Source organism: Malaclemys terrapin, chromosome 23, assembly GCF_027887155.1.
Source record: "Malaclemys terrapin pileata isolate rMalTer1 chromosome 23, rMalTer1.hap1, whole genome shotgun sequence".
NCBI lineage: Eukaryota > Metazoa > Chordata > Testudines > Emydidae > Malaclemys > Malaclemys terrapin.
In genome coordinates this window covers 1,785,393-1,800,323 of record NC_071527.1, presented here as the reverse complement: position 1 = coordinate 1,800,323, position 14,931 = coordinate 1,785,393, and the positions used below count along the sequence as shown (strand labels likewise).

At 43.0% G+C, this 14,931-nt stretch overlaps 1 protein-coding gene across 3 annotated transcripts in view; it reads right to left on the bottom strand.

Annotated features, from left to right (window-relative positions):
* The window catches only part of SPATS2 (spermatogenesis associated serine rich 2), a 49,398-nt gene extending 35,359 nt beyond the window's left edge, over positions 1–14,039 (bottom strand). The window contains exons 1-2 of one of the 3 annotated variants that reach the window (XM_054012736.1): positions 13,952–14,039; positions 4,687–4,977 (exon numbers count right to left, since the gene is read on the bottom strand). In XM_054012736.1, the coding sequence (XP_053868711.1) occupies positions 4,687–4,711 (25 nt within the window). In that variant the 5' untranslated portion in view covers positions 4,712–4,977; positions 13,952–14,039. Of the gene's footprint in view, positions 1–4,686; positions 4,978–13,832 lie in introns of all 3 variants that reach the window. The other 2 variants (XM_054012737.1, XM_054012735.1) reach the window with 2 other exon arrangements.
* Positions 14,040–14,931: the final 892 nt, after the last annotated feature.

The following is a 14,931-nucleotide window of genomic DNA, read 5'->3' as shown; positions in this document are numbered from 1 at the left end:
CTTTTTTGAGGGAAAAGATGCATCAAAATATCCGAGAATAAAAATATTCCTTCACTAGCCAGGTTTTTTGTTTTTTAAACAAAGCAGTTAAAATCGCTGTTGACTAAGTTAAGGCTATAAAACAAAACAATTAAAGAGCTGATTGAAAATTCAGTCCAGGTTCAAACATCTCTATTGACTCTGACCCTGTATCCCTGCTTGCTGTCCACATGTATGTTCCTGATTCCTTTACTGCTCTGTAGGCACTTGGTGTGTCTCCAATACTCCTCTGTAGGCTCTCCACATGGCCACCTGCTACAAACCCTTCTGGGGCTCCTCATGTAGGCAACTGAATCAGGCTACCCACATTCAGTAAGGGACCTGCAGGTCCCCACAATGAAAGTTTCTCACAGATAACTGCTTTCCCTGCCCCTTTCCAATGCTCCCTTATACATCTCCCAGGCAGGCTCCCTATCTAGCTAGGTTAATTGCCCTCTGCTATCTCCAGATGCATTTTTCTCTTCAAGTTTGTTCATCAGTTTAATTGTACGGCGTTGTTGCTAGCGGTGAAATTTAGTAGTCCAATCATTCATGACTCAGTATTTCAGCCCCTGAATGTCTATCATTTTGATACAGCATTTTGTGCTATGCAGTAATCTTCCCCAAGAATGCTAACCTCTCTCAGAGTCCTTCTATAGATAAATCCTGACTTAAGGACCAGATCCTTCCGGCAGAAGACCAGTTCAATGTGGGAGCTCCCAGGAAAATCCTTGGAGAACAAGAACTCCTTTCTTCAGGTAAAAAGCTTGAATTGTGAAATCCAGTCACATTAAAATGTTCATTGATAAAATGATTCTACGGCAGCAGACAAGTCAGTTAAAAATAAATACTCAGAAAATTGACAGGATGTTTCAAAGATAAGAGGTAAATTTGTCAAAAGGGTGTAAGTGCCTTAAGGAGCCTACATCTGATTTTCAAAAGTTACTAAGACACTTGAACCTAAATCGCACTGAAAGTTATTGGCACTTTGGCTCTTCAGTGCCTAAGTCACTTTGGCTCTTCAGTGCTTAAGTCACTTTTAAAGATGGGCATTACGCATTTTTGAAAGTGTTACATAAACATTTAAGAAATGTGGGTAACAATATTTTGAAGTTCTATTGTTCAAGCAATTTGAGTTATAACAACCTTCTCTCCAAAACAGTACAGTTTGCAAAAGGTTTGAGAAAGATTAGCTGTAAACCCAAAATTCCTTGACCAATTTCCTTCAACTGTTCAGAAAATGTACTAAGATTCAAATCACAAGGATTTCTTTTAAAGAAAGTCTGAAGAGTATCCACAAGGCTTACAATCGAAATCTTATTACACCTTAACTATAAAACTGCTACCAATCCATCCACCAAAAGTCTGAATAATAATTAACGATTACCTCGGCACTGTATCTTCTACAATAAAGAGGACAGGCATAAGATAGATACAAGAACAAGGAAAGTAAGGTCTAGAGAGAAAAGGAATAAAGGAGGAAGTTTATTTCCACTAGGAACAGTTATTATCTGGAATAAATAATTACAATGAGCAAAAAAGATGACTACTAATTCAAAAGAAGAAATGGACCTAACAACATACCTCTTATTCTAAATGATCCTATATGTATATATTGAATACCTCTCCACGCCAAATAGCTCCAGCAGTGCCCAAGGCAATATCAGTTTGCTAGAGGTAACTGTTATACTTTGGAACACAGGATGTGAGAATATCAAGTGTGGACAGCTGGGTGTGAAACTAAACCAGATGGCTATTTGCATATTTCCGTGGTCTGTGAAAGAAATGCACTTGTGTACATTTTGTGGCTATTATAGATGGTACATGTTGTGCAAAAGCCATATTAAATGTAGGCAACAAAAACCTATTTTAGTGTCATTTGGAGAGGCAGATACAACTGGCAGGTCAAAAAATGCATGTGTATAACGTAAAGCTACTTCATTCAGTTCATGACGAGATGCGAGATTAAGTATTACGTGACTGTTGTGCCCAAAGAAGGTTGCCCAACACACTAGAAAGTCTTTTCTCTGGACTTGGGAAGGAAGCAGGATGGTGGTGAGGGTCACAGTATGATCCTGTTCATAAATATTCATTTGAGATACGAGGAGCAAACAAAACCCACAACGTACATCAAGAAGATTTTCTTAAAGGAAGGTTTAATAGGGAACAGTAGTCCCAATGAGATCAAAACTAAGTACTTGTATAAGTGTTTGTAGGATCAGGGCTTTAATGAAAACAAATATCAGTTTTAACCACCAAGATAAATCTAGAAATTATTTTCTTTGTCGGGGATAAATTAGGTACTCAATTTTGTTTGGCAGTTCAGACAAAACAGTAAATTAATAGGAAAACCAGGTAGGTTTATATAAATTTCAGAGACAGAATAAAAGCTTCATTTCCCTGAATAAAAATTATTTGGCACTATTCCTTTGCCATAAGACACTCCAGTGAAGAACAGCAGGAGTTCACTTTTCCATAAATTGTGGAAATGGTATAAAAATCCATTAAAATATAAAAAACGAAACACACCAGCTCATCACCAACTGATTTTAATATCTTCATAAATTAGTGCTGACTTTACCGTGCGCCTGATAGTCATCTATTTCTCCACTGACCTTTGTTCTCTGGGATACAAACAAATCCTGTTACAGAAATACAAAACTATACCGTCGCAGAATGGCAAGTGGGCTAATCATTGCAAATGAGATGTCACTCACTAGTATAAACTATTCAGTTGTGGTATCTATTTCCAGACATTACAGCGGAGCCTACTAATGCGACCATAATTAATGCAGTATTAGCATTTAAAACACCCTGGAAAAATCATGTACTCTAGAAATAACATTTAGGCCTAGGTCAGAAGTTGTCAAACTTTTTCATAGGGTGGATCACATCGGTCATTGCACTCTCCTGGTTGCCAGCTGTTAGAGTCCAGCCAGCCTGGGAAACTCTGCTGTAGGGTAAAGCTGGATATGTAAGCCAGAATCTCAAAGACCAAACCATAACCTTTGAGGGCAACAGCCAGGGAGCAAGTCTTTCAAGTACAGTTGGCTACTCAACAGTGGTGAAATGTCCATATGTTTAGTGTACTTTTGGATCCCATGTCAAAGACATCATATTTAAATGGTCTCTGGTTTGAACCCAGATCAGGGAAGTGGTGACCACAAGGCAGCCTCACACACATCTGGCATCTGTTCAATGTCTATAAAACAGCTAAGTGGTTTCAGACTGGTTCCTAGTGGGTAGGTGCCCACAGCCACAATCACAACTGGTGCCTTTGTTTAAAGTTCCAGCAGATGACCGAATCCATGTAGAATTATAAATAGTAAGCTCGTGAAAAACCCCACACACACTTAGGACATCTAGCCTAGTCCCTGAGTTTTGGCATGGAGACCAAACTACTTCCCCACTCCCAGAAGTGATCCCTAGGGCAAGGGGGAAGTGTCTTACAAAGGCAGTTTGAGGAAACTTGCACGGTCACTGCCACTTCTGTGGAGAGGACATCAGTTTATCCTGTCATCAACCCAGAACCTTTCGTTAGCTCTAACATGGACAAAAACATTTGTCTAGAATTTGGTCTAAACACTTATACAAGAAGCTGGAAAAAATAGCAGAAATATTGGAAGGGTCATTCAACTTAAAAATATATATATATCAGACCTCTGTTCAAACATCTTTACTTGTAACCCTAAGACCCTGTTCTTGCAATGCTTCACGTGCAGATGGACCCTGCAATTGCACGGAACTCCATTTCCTTTATGCAGACACAGAGGTTTGCCTGTGTGCATCCCACTGCAGGATCAGGGCCTAAGACTGTTACGTCTGAAACAGATTAGAAACAAAGTTACGTTCCTCTAGGATTTCAGCTTGTTTGCTTTGTGCATTTGACAGCATGATGTAGCTAGTCAGTCCCACCATTCCCCTGTTGTCTTTCACAGAGCAAGAAAAGAGAAACATTTCAAAAAATAGGGCAGCAATTTTAAAGACAAAAACTGTCAGGATGGCTTGGAGGCAGGTGTAATACCTGAGATTAATTTTAAATTTTTAAGTACTAGATTCCAACTTGACAGTATCCCTTTAACTTTGAGATGTTGTTATGCATATACAGTCATTCTTCACGAGTATTTTAACAGCACACAGAGCATGTGACAAAGACACTGTCAGACCACTTCTGAAAGGAAGCAAACTTGGTCATCACTTCTGGAGTGAAAGAATGATCATACAAAATGCTAATGACCAGAGAATGCCCATAGCTTCATCAAGTCCAATGTGTGATATGGACATCTATTCAAACTCACACATGCAACAGCAAAACAGTGTCCCCACAAGAGATTATTTTGGTTCTAGTAGATCACATCTTATTTCCACACAGGCGGATTGCAAATACGGTGCAACATTCACACTGCAGTGGAATTGCCTAGAATCAGATGCTATCTGGATGAACAACTGAAGTGTTAATGGAAACAAGACAAAAACAGGAACTATCTGGAGTCCACTAAAGTAGTGGGGACAAGCTGACAAGTTATGTTATCAGATTTGAAAGGGACAGGGAGAGCAATTATCCTCCAAAGTTGTCAAAGTTTTTCCAAACTGATCACTTCAGAACCAATAACCACATTAACTGATGCATGACCCAGCCAAGAACGCCTCATTCACATGTAATCTTACCTTTCTGATTTTGTTTCTTAGACATCCCTGCGTATTTGTTTTTATGGTCAATTAATTATATGAGGGGCGAAAAATAGTCCTCTCCCTTGAATAATGTGGCTGACAGCTGCAATTCACACGTCGTCTTGTATCAAAAGGAAATGGCAAATATCTGGTATGGATGGCAAATGGGAGCTAGAGTCCTCAGAAATTCTGCTGACTGAACAGCAAAGCACTCTAGGCGCCTTCCTCTCAACACCAACTTATCAGGATGCCTGAAGGTAGCAGCTCACATTGTCCTTTTCCCAGATTCTGAAAGTAAAAACAAAACAAGAAAGGAATTAAGTTAGAAAACTCCTGCTGTATTAGCCATGTCTGTAGAGGAACTCTCCTAGGGTACTGGGCTCTTCTGGGTAATGCTTTTTAAAAATAAAATGTATGTTGCTTAAAGGGCACTGTAAAACTACCAGTAAAAAAAAGAAAATCTAAACACAAAGCAGCAAGGTCTCTAGTATCAGGGGGTAGCCGTGTTAGTCTGTATCTACAAAAACAACAAGGAGTCTGGTGGCACCTTAAAGACTAACAGATTTATTTGGGCATAAGCTTTCGTGAGTTAAAACCTCACTTCTTCGGATGTCTCTAAAGACTTTGCCCTGAGTTTCAGCAATCGTGCAGTTCTGGAATTCAGAGTCAGTGTAGCCTTTACAAGACAATTTTATTGACGCATAGAGGCATTACGGCCAATTTATGACCCATTATAAAAACAGCTGTCTAAACTGATAGTAGCATGGAGATTACATTTCTGTATGCAGGGTTCATTATGCAAGGGACTAAGAGCCCGAATTCCTACATTAGACAATAACATTTAGCAGAACTTTCATTCAGGAATCTCTCTTCATGTTAAGGAGTGTTAGCATGTTCAGTTTGAGCAAGGCAACAACATTACGTTGCTCTGATTTTTCTCTAACCACACCCATAGTTTCTGTTACTTTATTTCAGCAAAGAACATGATCACAATTGACTAAAGCAGGAATAGTTCTCGCTCTGCATTGCATGGTTTTTAATTTGAAGAACTGAAGGGGTCAGTGATGTTACTGTTCTTGCTCCCATTAATTAGTGCAGGAGCCTTGATAGCAGTCACCACAGTCAGGCGTGACAGGCAAAACAAAGAACAACAAGGTATCAAAACAAAACAAAAAGACTAAGAAGGAATTCTCTGCTACTGTAAATTGGCACAGCTCTGTGGAGCCAGCTGCCCCGCTAAAACCTTACAGCCACATTCAGAAGGAAATATAAAAACTCAATGAAGAGCTGATAGTAAACCCCTGCTTAGGCACGTGTGCTAAAGACATTCCCGAGATATGGTTTACACATCTAGGGGGGAAAAACAAGGAGTCCTTGTGGCACCTTAGAGACTAAGGAATGTATTTGGGCATAAGCTTTCGTGGGCTTTGATGAAGTGGGTTTTAGCCCAACAAAGCTTATGCCCAAATACATTTGTTAGTCTCTAAGGTGCCACAAGGACTCCTCGGTTTTTTTTTGCTGATACAGACTAACACGGCTACCACTGAAACCTGTCACCACATCTAGGGAACGCAGCAACACTAGCATAATACAAGAAACCAGTAACACTGGCCAACTGAACATTAACAGATTCCTACAACACAGGTGCTTATACAAATGTATTTGATTTATAAATGAAGTATTTGCTATAACTAAAACTTTCCAAGCTAAACTATACAAGTGTTCAAAACATTTTTTACTTCTAGTCACAGAACTCAAACACACTTTTTACAATCACGAGACGTACGCTCTAAGATACAGAGGAAGCTGCTAGAACACAATCAAGGCTCAGTGTACTTTGAAAGCTGCATGCATAAGAGAGCCCTTTTACCTGTCAGCAAAGCTCTTGGAAGGAAGAAAGGAAGGAATACAAACTCCTGTCTTGCTGCCTTCAGCTCTTGGAATTAAATAACTCAATTGGTTAGGTTCTGGTGCCTTGAGGCACACCCCACCCATTACATTTGGAGTATGTCAAATGAAATTCTGAAAATAAAATGAGATCCCCACAAAAGCCAGGAAATTTAGTGAAGGACTAAATCTTCAATATTTGGATAGAACAAGGGAACCAGCTGAACTTTTTCCTACTGCCAGGACCTTCAGAAAATCATTGCTTGCAGAAACACCGGCAATGCTCAAAACAGATGTGCTCTGGCTCATCCGAGTACGTGTAAGTTTCATTTCCCCACCCTCCCGGCTGTGAGCAGGCAATACACTGTAAATGATACAAGGATCCTGCTATTGGAAATGCTAGAACTGAATTGCTGTGGATTTCAAGATAATTCCTGTTCCGGAGAAGGAATGTGGTGTATATACACACACTTGTGATCACAGAACTAGTACCCAGAAATCTATTTTTGTAGGATCTTTCAGGAACATAGCTATAATGTAAGGTCTTGTGCAACATTTACTTTCAGAAAACAAAACAAAACAGCTTCTGCGATTCAGAGTAGTGTGTGAAAGTACCCAGGCAATTTTAAATACAGAAGCAACATTTTATCTATAACGCCTGACCAGAGGCGAATTAGAGGTTTGTGGGGCCCTGAGCCAAAGCAAATGGGAGCCCCCACACCCCGATCCGGCTCCGCCGGGCGGGCGAAGCACATATGGGTGCAGGGGCACCTATTTTTCCAGGGGCCCACGCCCCATTGGCTCAGTGCTTAATCTGCCACTGCACCTGACAGTCCCTTTAAATGAACCTCCTTGCTTTATGGGATTGTCTTAACCTTGATTTTGTTTTTAACAGTACTTTTGACTGTGGATTTTCTATAAATGCAAATTCCTGGACAGTAAATAGCTAGAGAGATGCCTCATTCAGATAATATATGGCAGCAATACATTTAAATAGCCTAATGTATTATATATCGCTCTTCTCCAATGCCTTTTATCTGAGGATCTCAAAGCACTTTGCAAAAGGTAAGCCTCTCCAACTGTGAGGTAAGTTATGTCTTCATTTCAAAGAGAAAATGAATTGCAGTAATTAAGTTTTGGAAAAAACAAAGGCATTTACCATAAGTTATTATTTACCAAGCCTGACAATATCATATAAATGATACTCTAGTAATGGATCAAAGGAATGTAGCCATTGATAAATCTGATAAGCATTAAATGGCTGGCCATTATATTCTCAAGGATGGAATCGATAGTACATTATCAAATGAAACTGCCAGGGTGGAAACATCACTTGGACAGTCGGAAGCAACTTCAGCTTATGTTAATATTCAGTTTCATAAAGTTGTGCAACATTCACAACCAGATGCCTTGTAAATAACTGACCAGCAAGGAAATTGCAACATGGTGGTTAGATGAAAGGCTTAGACAAATCACTTTTGTTTTTAAAAACGAAGTGGAAGCATCTCTTTAAATTCCAAGACCGGTAAAATAACCAAAGGGTAGTACAAGTTAAAAAAAATTGCAAAGGATAGTGTATTTAGTCAGAAAAGATATCCCAACATCTAAGACATTAGGTATGGTATATTTCAATAAAGTCTGTATAAAAACCAATATTAACCTTTAAAAACCGTAAGAAAATTTAAAAAATGAATATCTGATTGGTTGGATTTTAAGTAACTCCATTATGAAATTTACATCCACAGATTATGTAGGACCTATAAAGAAAAAACTACAATAATTTGTGCTTCTTTTTCTGGCTCTGGAGCAATTAAGCTGTTCCCAGATCTGTGCAGTCACTTAGCTGATTACATAAAATAGGATGTGAAAAAGAAATTAGTGTTTCTAAAGTAGCTTGAAATTTAGAAGTAAAAAAAAAAAAAACCACAATGTTTTCCAAACGGAATAACAAGATGAGCAGGGATATATTTTCAAGCTTCTTTATGCCTTTATTGTAGGAAGTACCAACTTTAAAATATACTCATCCATAGCCTCTTTTAAGAATACTATGAGAATAGTCTAGGACTGATAATTAGTCAATATTTAAACTCACTGGCTATCTAATGTTTGCTGGGAGGAAAAGTATGTACCTGGTGAAAGCTTTGCATGGGTTATCTATTAAATAAACTAAAAAAATTGCTTCTGCTGCTGCTATCCTGAAGCCTAAAGGACAAATCTGCTACTTAGAAGGATTTTTCCCATTTTCATGTTGGGATGTCAAGCAAGTAGTGTTGGGTTTTTTTCTCTTGAGCTTAAACAACATAATTCGTGCTATACAGTAGCATCTGGCTAATTGGCTTTTGAGTAAAGTAGTCCCTTACCAAGCTATTTTAATCTTGTTGATCAAGCACACGGAAGTCTGTGATTCTACACACAATACCATTTTACTAGGATAAATCTTTCCATTTGTAATTTATAATCATTCACAAAAAGTAACTATTTCCAAGATACCAGGATGACTACCATCAGCAGAGGCCCCAAAAAACAAAGATGTTTATCCAAAATATTATGCACCCTGCCTTTGTAACATACACATGGACACATGGTTAAGTACCATGTACTAGAAGTGCCCCCAAATTAACTTAGGAATCCAAAGTATCGTATTTTGTCTTACCACAAACAATACTTAGAGCCGTAACAGGTTTCATATACCTGCTAGGGATAGGAATAGCGAGAATAATTAAGAATACTTTAACAAAAAATAACAAAGTTTTCTTTTTTGTTGTGTCCTGTGTCCCCGCAAAAAACCCTGCCTCCCAGCTGACAGCATTCACTTTATTTGTCAGCCTGCACTGGATCTCTGACACTTCCTCTTTAAGCAAAAGCCAAAAAAGCCATATAATTCCAACTGCCAGCATCATTAAAGCTTGACACAGGCCTCCATCATTCCTCTTCGAAGACTTTTAGCTTTTCCGCTCCAGAAGAGATTTAAACCTGGTTCACAGGCTAGTGAGCCCAGATGGCCCCCATCACACACTAAACTGAACGTGCTCAAATGTTTTGATGACAGCAGGTTAGCTTAGGTATCTTCTGTCAGAAGAGGGAACAGAATATGTCCAGGAGTTCTGGAACAATTTGTATAGTGGAGGTACTGAGAGCCACTGAACTAAGCTGTCAACCCTACATATGATGGAAACCACTTCAAGCCAGGGGTGCGGCAGTGCCCCCAGTTTCAGCACCCATGAACATGCCAGACAGTGGTAAAAGCTATTAGAAAAGCATGACAGGAACTGATTTTTGAATCTATACAATCAGATTCCAGAAGAAAAAAGGCACATTTAATACACAGTGCTATTAACAACTTGGCATGGAGAGGAGGGGAGAGGTAGAGGGGAATTTTTATGCACTCTGGCCTCCTTGGTTTTCTGAGCACAGGTCTGAAAGTGTCTCCAATACCAATGGCCCCAGGGGAATCTCTGTTTGCACAAAGCAGCTTTTTTCCCCTGCCCCAGACTAATCCTTTGATGTTTCTAGGAGAGGAAAGCAAAATCATTTTGTAAAAAACAAAATCTTTTCCTACTATCCCATTCAAACTTTTACTCAGGATTTTTCCATATGGAACATATTTTGCTCTAACCAGTTCATTATTTTGTACAAGAATGAACTGAATATTTAAATATAGAGATGTCGCTGTCTATGGTCTCCTTAAATCCACACCTGTATTGTTCCTTCAATTAAAGCATTATGAAGAGCACAAGCTAAGCATTACATAGTCTAGAACATACATACCTCTTACAATCTAGTTTTATACAGTCTTACACCTTAGAGAAGTGAAAATGTGAACACCGCTCAGAACATACTGATTATTTGTTGCACAAACACACAACATGTGTGCACATGTAGATGCAGTATACAAAGGTAAAAAGCAAAAGAACCATTTTACTTTTCCACCAATTTCAGATCACCACACCACCCACCAGTAGACGGCATTAGCTAATGCCAGATTATACCATGTTTTACACAACTGTATAGTGAACGGATACCATCCAATGTAGGATTGTTTTTATAAGACTTGCATATTAAAAAAAATTGCTGTAGTCTAGTGACTAGTCAGAGAACTGGAAGCAAGAACTCCCAAATTCCAATCCCAGCGCTACCACTAATGTGCTATGTGGCCTTGGGAAAGTCAATTCACTTCCATGCACCTACTGTAATGTGGGGATAATTCACATCTGTTGCAAAGTGTTTGTATTGGTGTAAAGTGCTGAGTATTACTCTGGTCTTCAACTGTTTCGTTCCAAGCTCTTTGGTCCTGAGGGAGGTATGTGTGCCACACAGACAGTGTAATCAGGCCCTGTACAGAAACAGAATCTCTCATGCTCTAGCAGCCATTCTGGATGGGTCTGCATCCAGCCCAGCTTGGCCGGAAAAACAATTTAGCCAAATGAGAGGAGACAAAGACACTGCATATTCATGTGAGAAGAGGAGACAAGAATAGATAAGGAGGAGTTGAGTAAAGGGAGCAGAGACTAGCAGAAGTCCCTGTCTCCAGATCCCTGGTAGAAAATGTAGACGGAAAGAAAGAGATAGAGATTCTTGTCCTGATGGTATTTTAGTGTCTCTTACAACCAGCTGTGAAGCTTTAAGGCATACTTTGGACTGCAGCTGTATGCGTACTCTGTCAGGTGTTCCAGGCCATGTCTAAGTGCATTGCCACCACCGTCGCTTTATCAAAATTCTTACTTCCCTATTGCAGACATTTCTTAACTCTTCATTCTATAAAACCTTCCATTAGAGATCTCAAAGCACTTTGCAAACATTAAATACACTTCAAGACTGTCCCCCAAGAAGTAATAATGGATATGAACTGTTTGCTCTTTAGATGTAGCTTGTTCAAATAGATACACACAGAGTTTCTCTCTTTTGTTTGTTGTTAAACCACCATGATTACTTTCAAATAGCTTTCTGGGTTTGAAAGACACCAAAATAAGATTTTTGTTCGACACTGACCTATAGAAGGAATTTTATTTTAAATGAGCTGGTGTCTTTTTGGCTATTCTTTCAACATAATCTGTAAAAGATTTCCTTTAAAAAGTTCAGATAGCATTAGAAGAGGACTTGCATCCAAAGAGGACTTACTGGAAGTCTCAGAAAATGTATGCTGTTAGATCTCCTGCCTTAACTGAAGGGGCAAAGGTGTTGAATCCTTAAGATCTCCTAAATTAAATAGGGGTTAACAACAAATAAACGATGAATTTTAAGAAGTCCCTCTGAAAGTTCCTTTCTCTCAGTTGCTCAGTTTTCACTCTGCTGGCTCTTGTGATGTCAGTTTGAGTGGTCCAAGTCTATCAAAGAGTCACCCAACAGACAGTACTTGATATTTTAAACTTAAAAACAAGCAGATTTAAAAAAACTCACACCTTCTTTGTATTAATAAAGAGTTTATAAAAAACATGTCTCTATCCCCATTCTTTGCAGGTCACCGCTTCCCTTTGTCTTGAATCTAATTAGCCCCTTTCGCTTAGGGACTATACTGCAGTTGTTCAGCAAAATCATAAAATAATTGAAAGCCACTTGAAAAGTAATCTACAATCCAATACACAAATCAACTCTCCCTCAAAACAGAAGTATATGCTGGCAAACCCTTAACTACAGTGGCTCCAGCAACCACCACTACTGCTGTACATTTGTGATGCAGAACAAATTAGCTGATAGATATGTATTACTTCTGTGTGGATTGTGTCAAATGTTTCCCATGGAGTTTTTGATTAAACACAAATTTTAGTGGAAAGTATGATTTCCTTGGGAAAAAAAATATTTTTATTGGAAAAGAAGAGTTTTCTGTTTTCTGACTAAATGATTTTTCATCAGAAAACTGAAAACTTTATTTTTTCAGTTGTAAATTTAGATAAAACCAAAACATTTTGATTTTGTTGAAGTTTTCTACCAAAAACTAAACATTTTACAGCCAGTGCTAAAAGTTAATAAACCAGCCTGTAAAACATTCCCCCCCCCACACACACACACAGAGCTGCCCAACAGATTCTTTATTAAATGTTACATGTTAAATGTTTGAACAGTCAGGGAAACCATGCCAAAAACCTGCGGATTCCAAGCACCGTCCTGCCCATTTTTCTCCTCGCAGTATTACCTGCCTTTCATCAGACATATTCCTGCTGCCTCATTCCCAGTCATCATTTCTTATTTGCAGGATAGTAACGCCTGCAGGCCCCAATGGGGATCGGGCCCCCATTGAAATGGCTGTCATATAAACACAAGATCCCCAAAGAGTTTACAGGCCAGGATGTAACAAGTGGGTGTAATATACAGACACAGGGAGCAGGGGCGAGATGGTGAGAGCAGCAGGACTCTTGGCTGTGTATGTGCCGGTGTGCAGTACAAATCAGGAGTCCGTTCCCACGGACATAGCTGACACCAGTGACCTTAGTCTCCCCTTTTATGTTCTCCCACCTGCCATTGTACATCTTCCTCATCACCCGCATTCAGCCGTTCGCCCCAACTCCTTGCTGGGTCATCCTCCGAGCCCCCACCTCTTCTCGTTGCTCTATCACAGAGCCCCCAGAGCATCCCCTGCACCGCTCCGCCTGCTCTCCCCCCAGCACCACCCTCATCACCCCCTCCTTTCACCCTCCTCCTCCATCAGCTCTCTGACCCCCCAAGCCCCCTATGCCCACCCCCCCTCCATCAGCTCTCTGCCCCCTCAAGCCCCCTATGCCCACCCCCCCTCCATCAGCTCTCTGCCCCCCTCAAGCCCCCTATGCCCACCCCCCCTCCATCAGCTCTCTGCCCCCTCAAGCCCCCTATGCCCACCCCCCCTCCATCAGCTCTCTGCCCCCTCAAGCTCCCTATGCCCACCCCCCTCCATCAGCTCTCTGCCCCCCCAAACCCCTATGCCCACCCCCCTCCATCAGCTCTCTGACCCCCCAGCCCCCTATGCCCACCCCCCCTCCATCAGCTCTCTGCCCCCCCAAACCCCTATGCCCACCCCCCCTCCATCAGCTCTCTGCCCCCTCAAGCCCCCTATGCCCACCCCCCCTCCATCAGCTCTCTGCCCCCCCAAACCCCTATGCCCACCCCCCCTCCATCAGCTCTCTGCCCCCCAAACCCCCTATGCCCCCCCTCCATCAGCTCTCTGCCCCCCCAGCCCCCTATGCCCCCCCCTGGGCCCAGCAGCTCCCTTCCACCTTCCTTCCCAGGGCCCCCCCAGGCCCCCCCGACTCCTAGACCCGCCTCACTGCCCCTCCCCCCGCACTCACCCGCCTCCACCGGGCCCGGGCTGCTCCCCTCAGCCCCGCCGGCCCTGGGCCGAGGCTGGGGCGGGCCCTGGCCGCGCGCGCAGGGAGCCAGACGCCGCCGCCGCGACAACCCCCCTCACCGTCTCCTCAGGCCGCCGCTGCCAGGCACCGGGGAAGGGGGGGCGGGGGCCCGCACCGACCCCGGCAAGAGCCTTCGAGCCCAACCAACCAACGGGAACAGGGCTCAGGAGCCACCCAGCCAATGGCGAGCGCTAGAGACGGAAAACCAGCGCGCGGACAGCGAGGCCAACCAATGGCGGCACGGGACACCGAGCCCCGCCAGCCAATAAGGAGCGGCGAGGGGCCGATCCAAGTCCCATCGACCAATAGGACAAGGAGAGGCTCCCTCGCGGAGCCTCCTGCGCGCCGGAGCCAATGGGCGAGCAGAGCGCTCGAGCCAATACGGGTAGCGAGGACGCCCCAGGAGAGGGGCGTGGCTAGAGACGGTCGAGGACCAAACCACCAGCGTCCAGGAGATACCTGGCTCCACCCCCTTTTCTCGCCGGCTAATGCCGAGGGCGGGGCGGGGGGAGACGAGCTGAGCCGGAAATTGCCGAAGCCGCCGCCGCGGACCTGGCGGAAAGAGCCGAGCTGATTCCGGAAAGTGCCGAAGCTGGGAGCTGGTCTCAGCACTGATGTGCCAAGGCTGGAGCCTGGTGGGGAACCGGGGGGCGGGGTCGGCTGCAGGGGACTCAAAGGTCACTGGTCCGGGGGGGCCTGAGCTCTGGGGTCACTGGTCCGGGGGGGCTCTGGAGTCATTGGTCTGGGGGGGCTCAGGGGTTACTAATCTGAGTGCCCCTGGGCTCTGGGGTCACTAATCCGGGTGCCCCTGGGCTCTGGGGTCACTAATCCGGGTGCCCCTGGGCTCTGGGGTCACTAATCCGGGTGCCCCTGGGCTCTGGGGTCACCTGTCTGGGGGGTCTCTGGGGTCACTGATCTGGGCGGGCTCTGGGGTTACTAATCCGGGTGCCCCTGGGCTTTGGGGTCACTGGTCTGGGGGTCCCTGGAGTCTGGGGGCCCTGGGGTCACTGCTTCCCCACCTGTCCCATGCATGATGCCT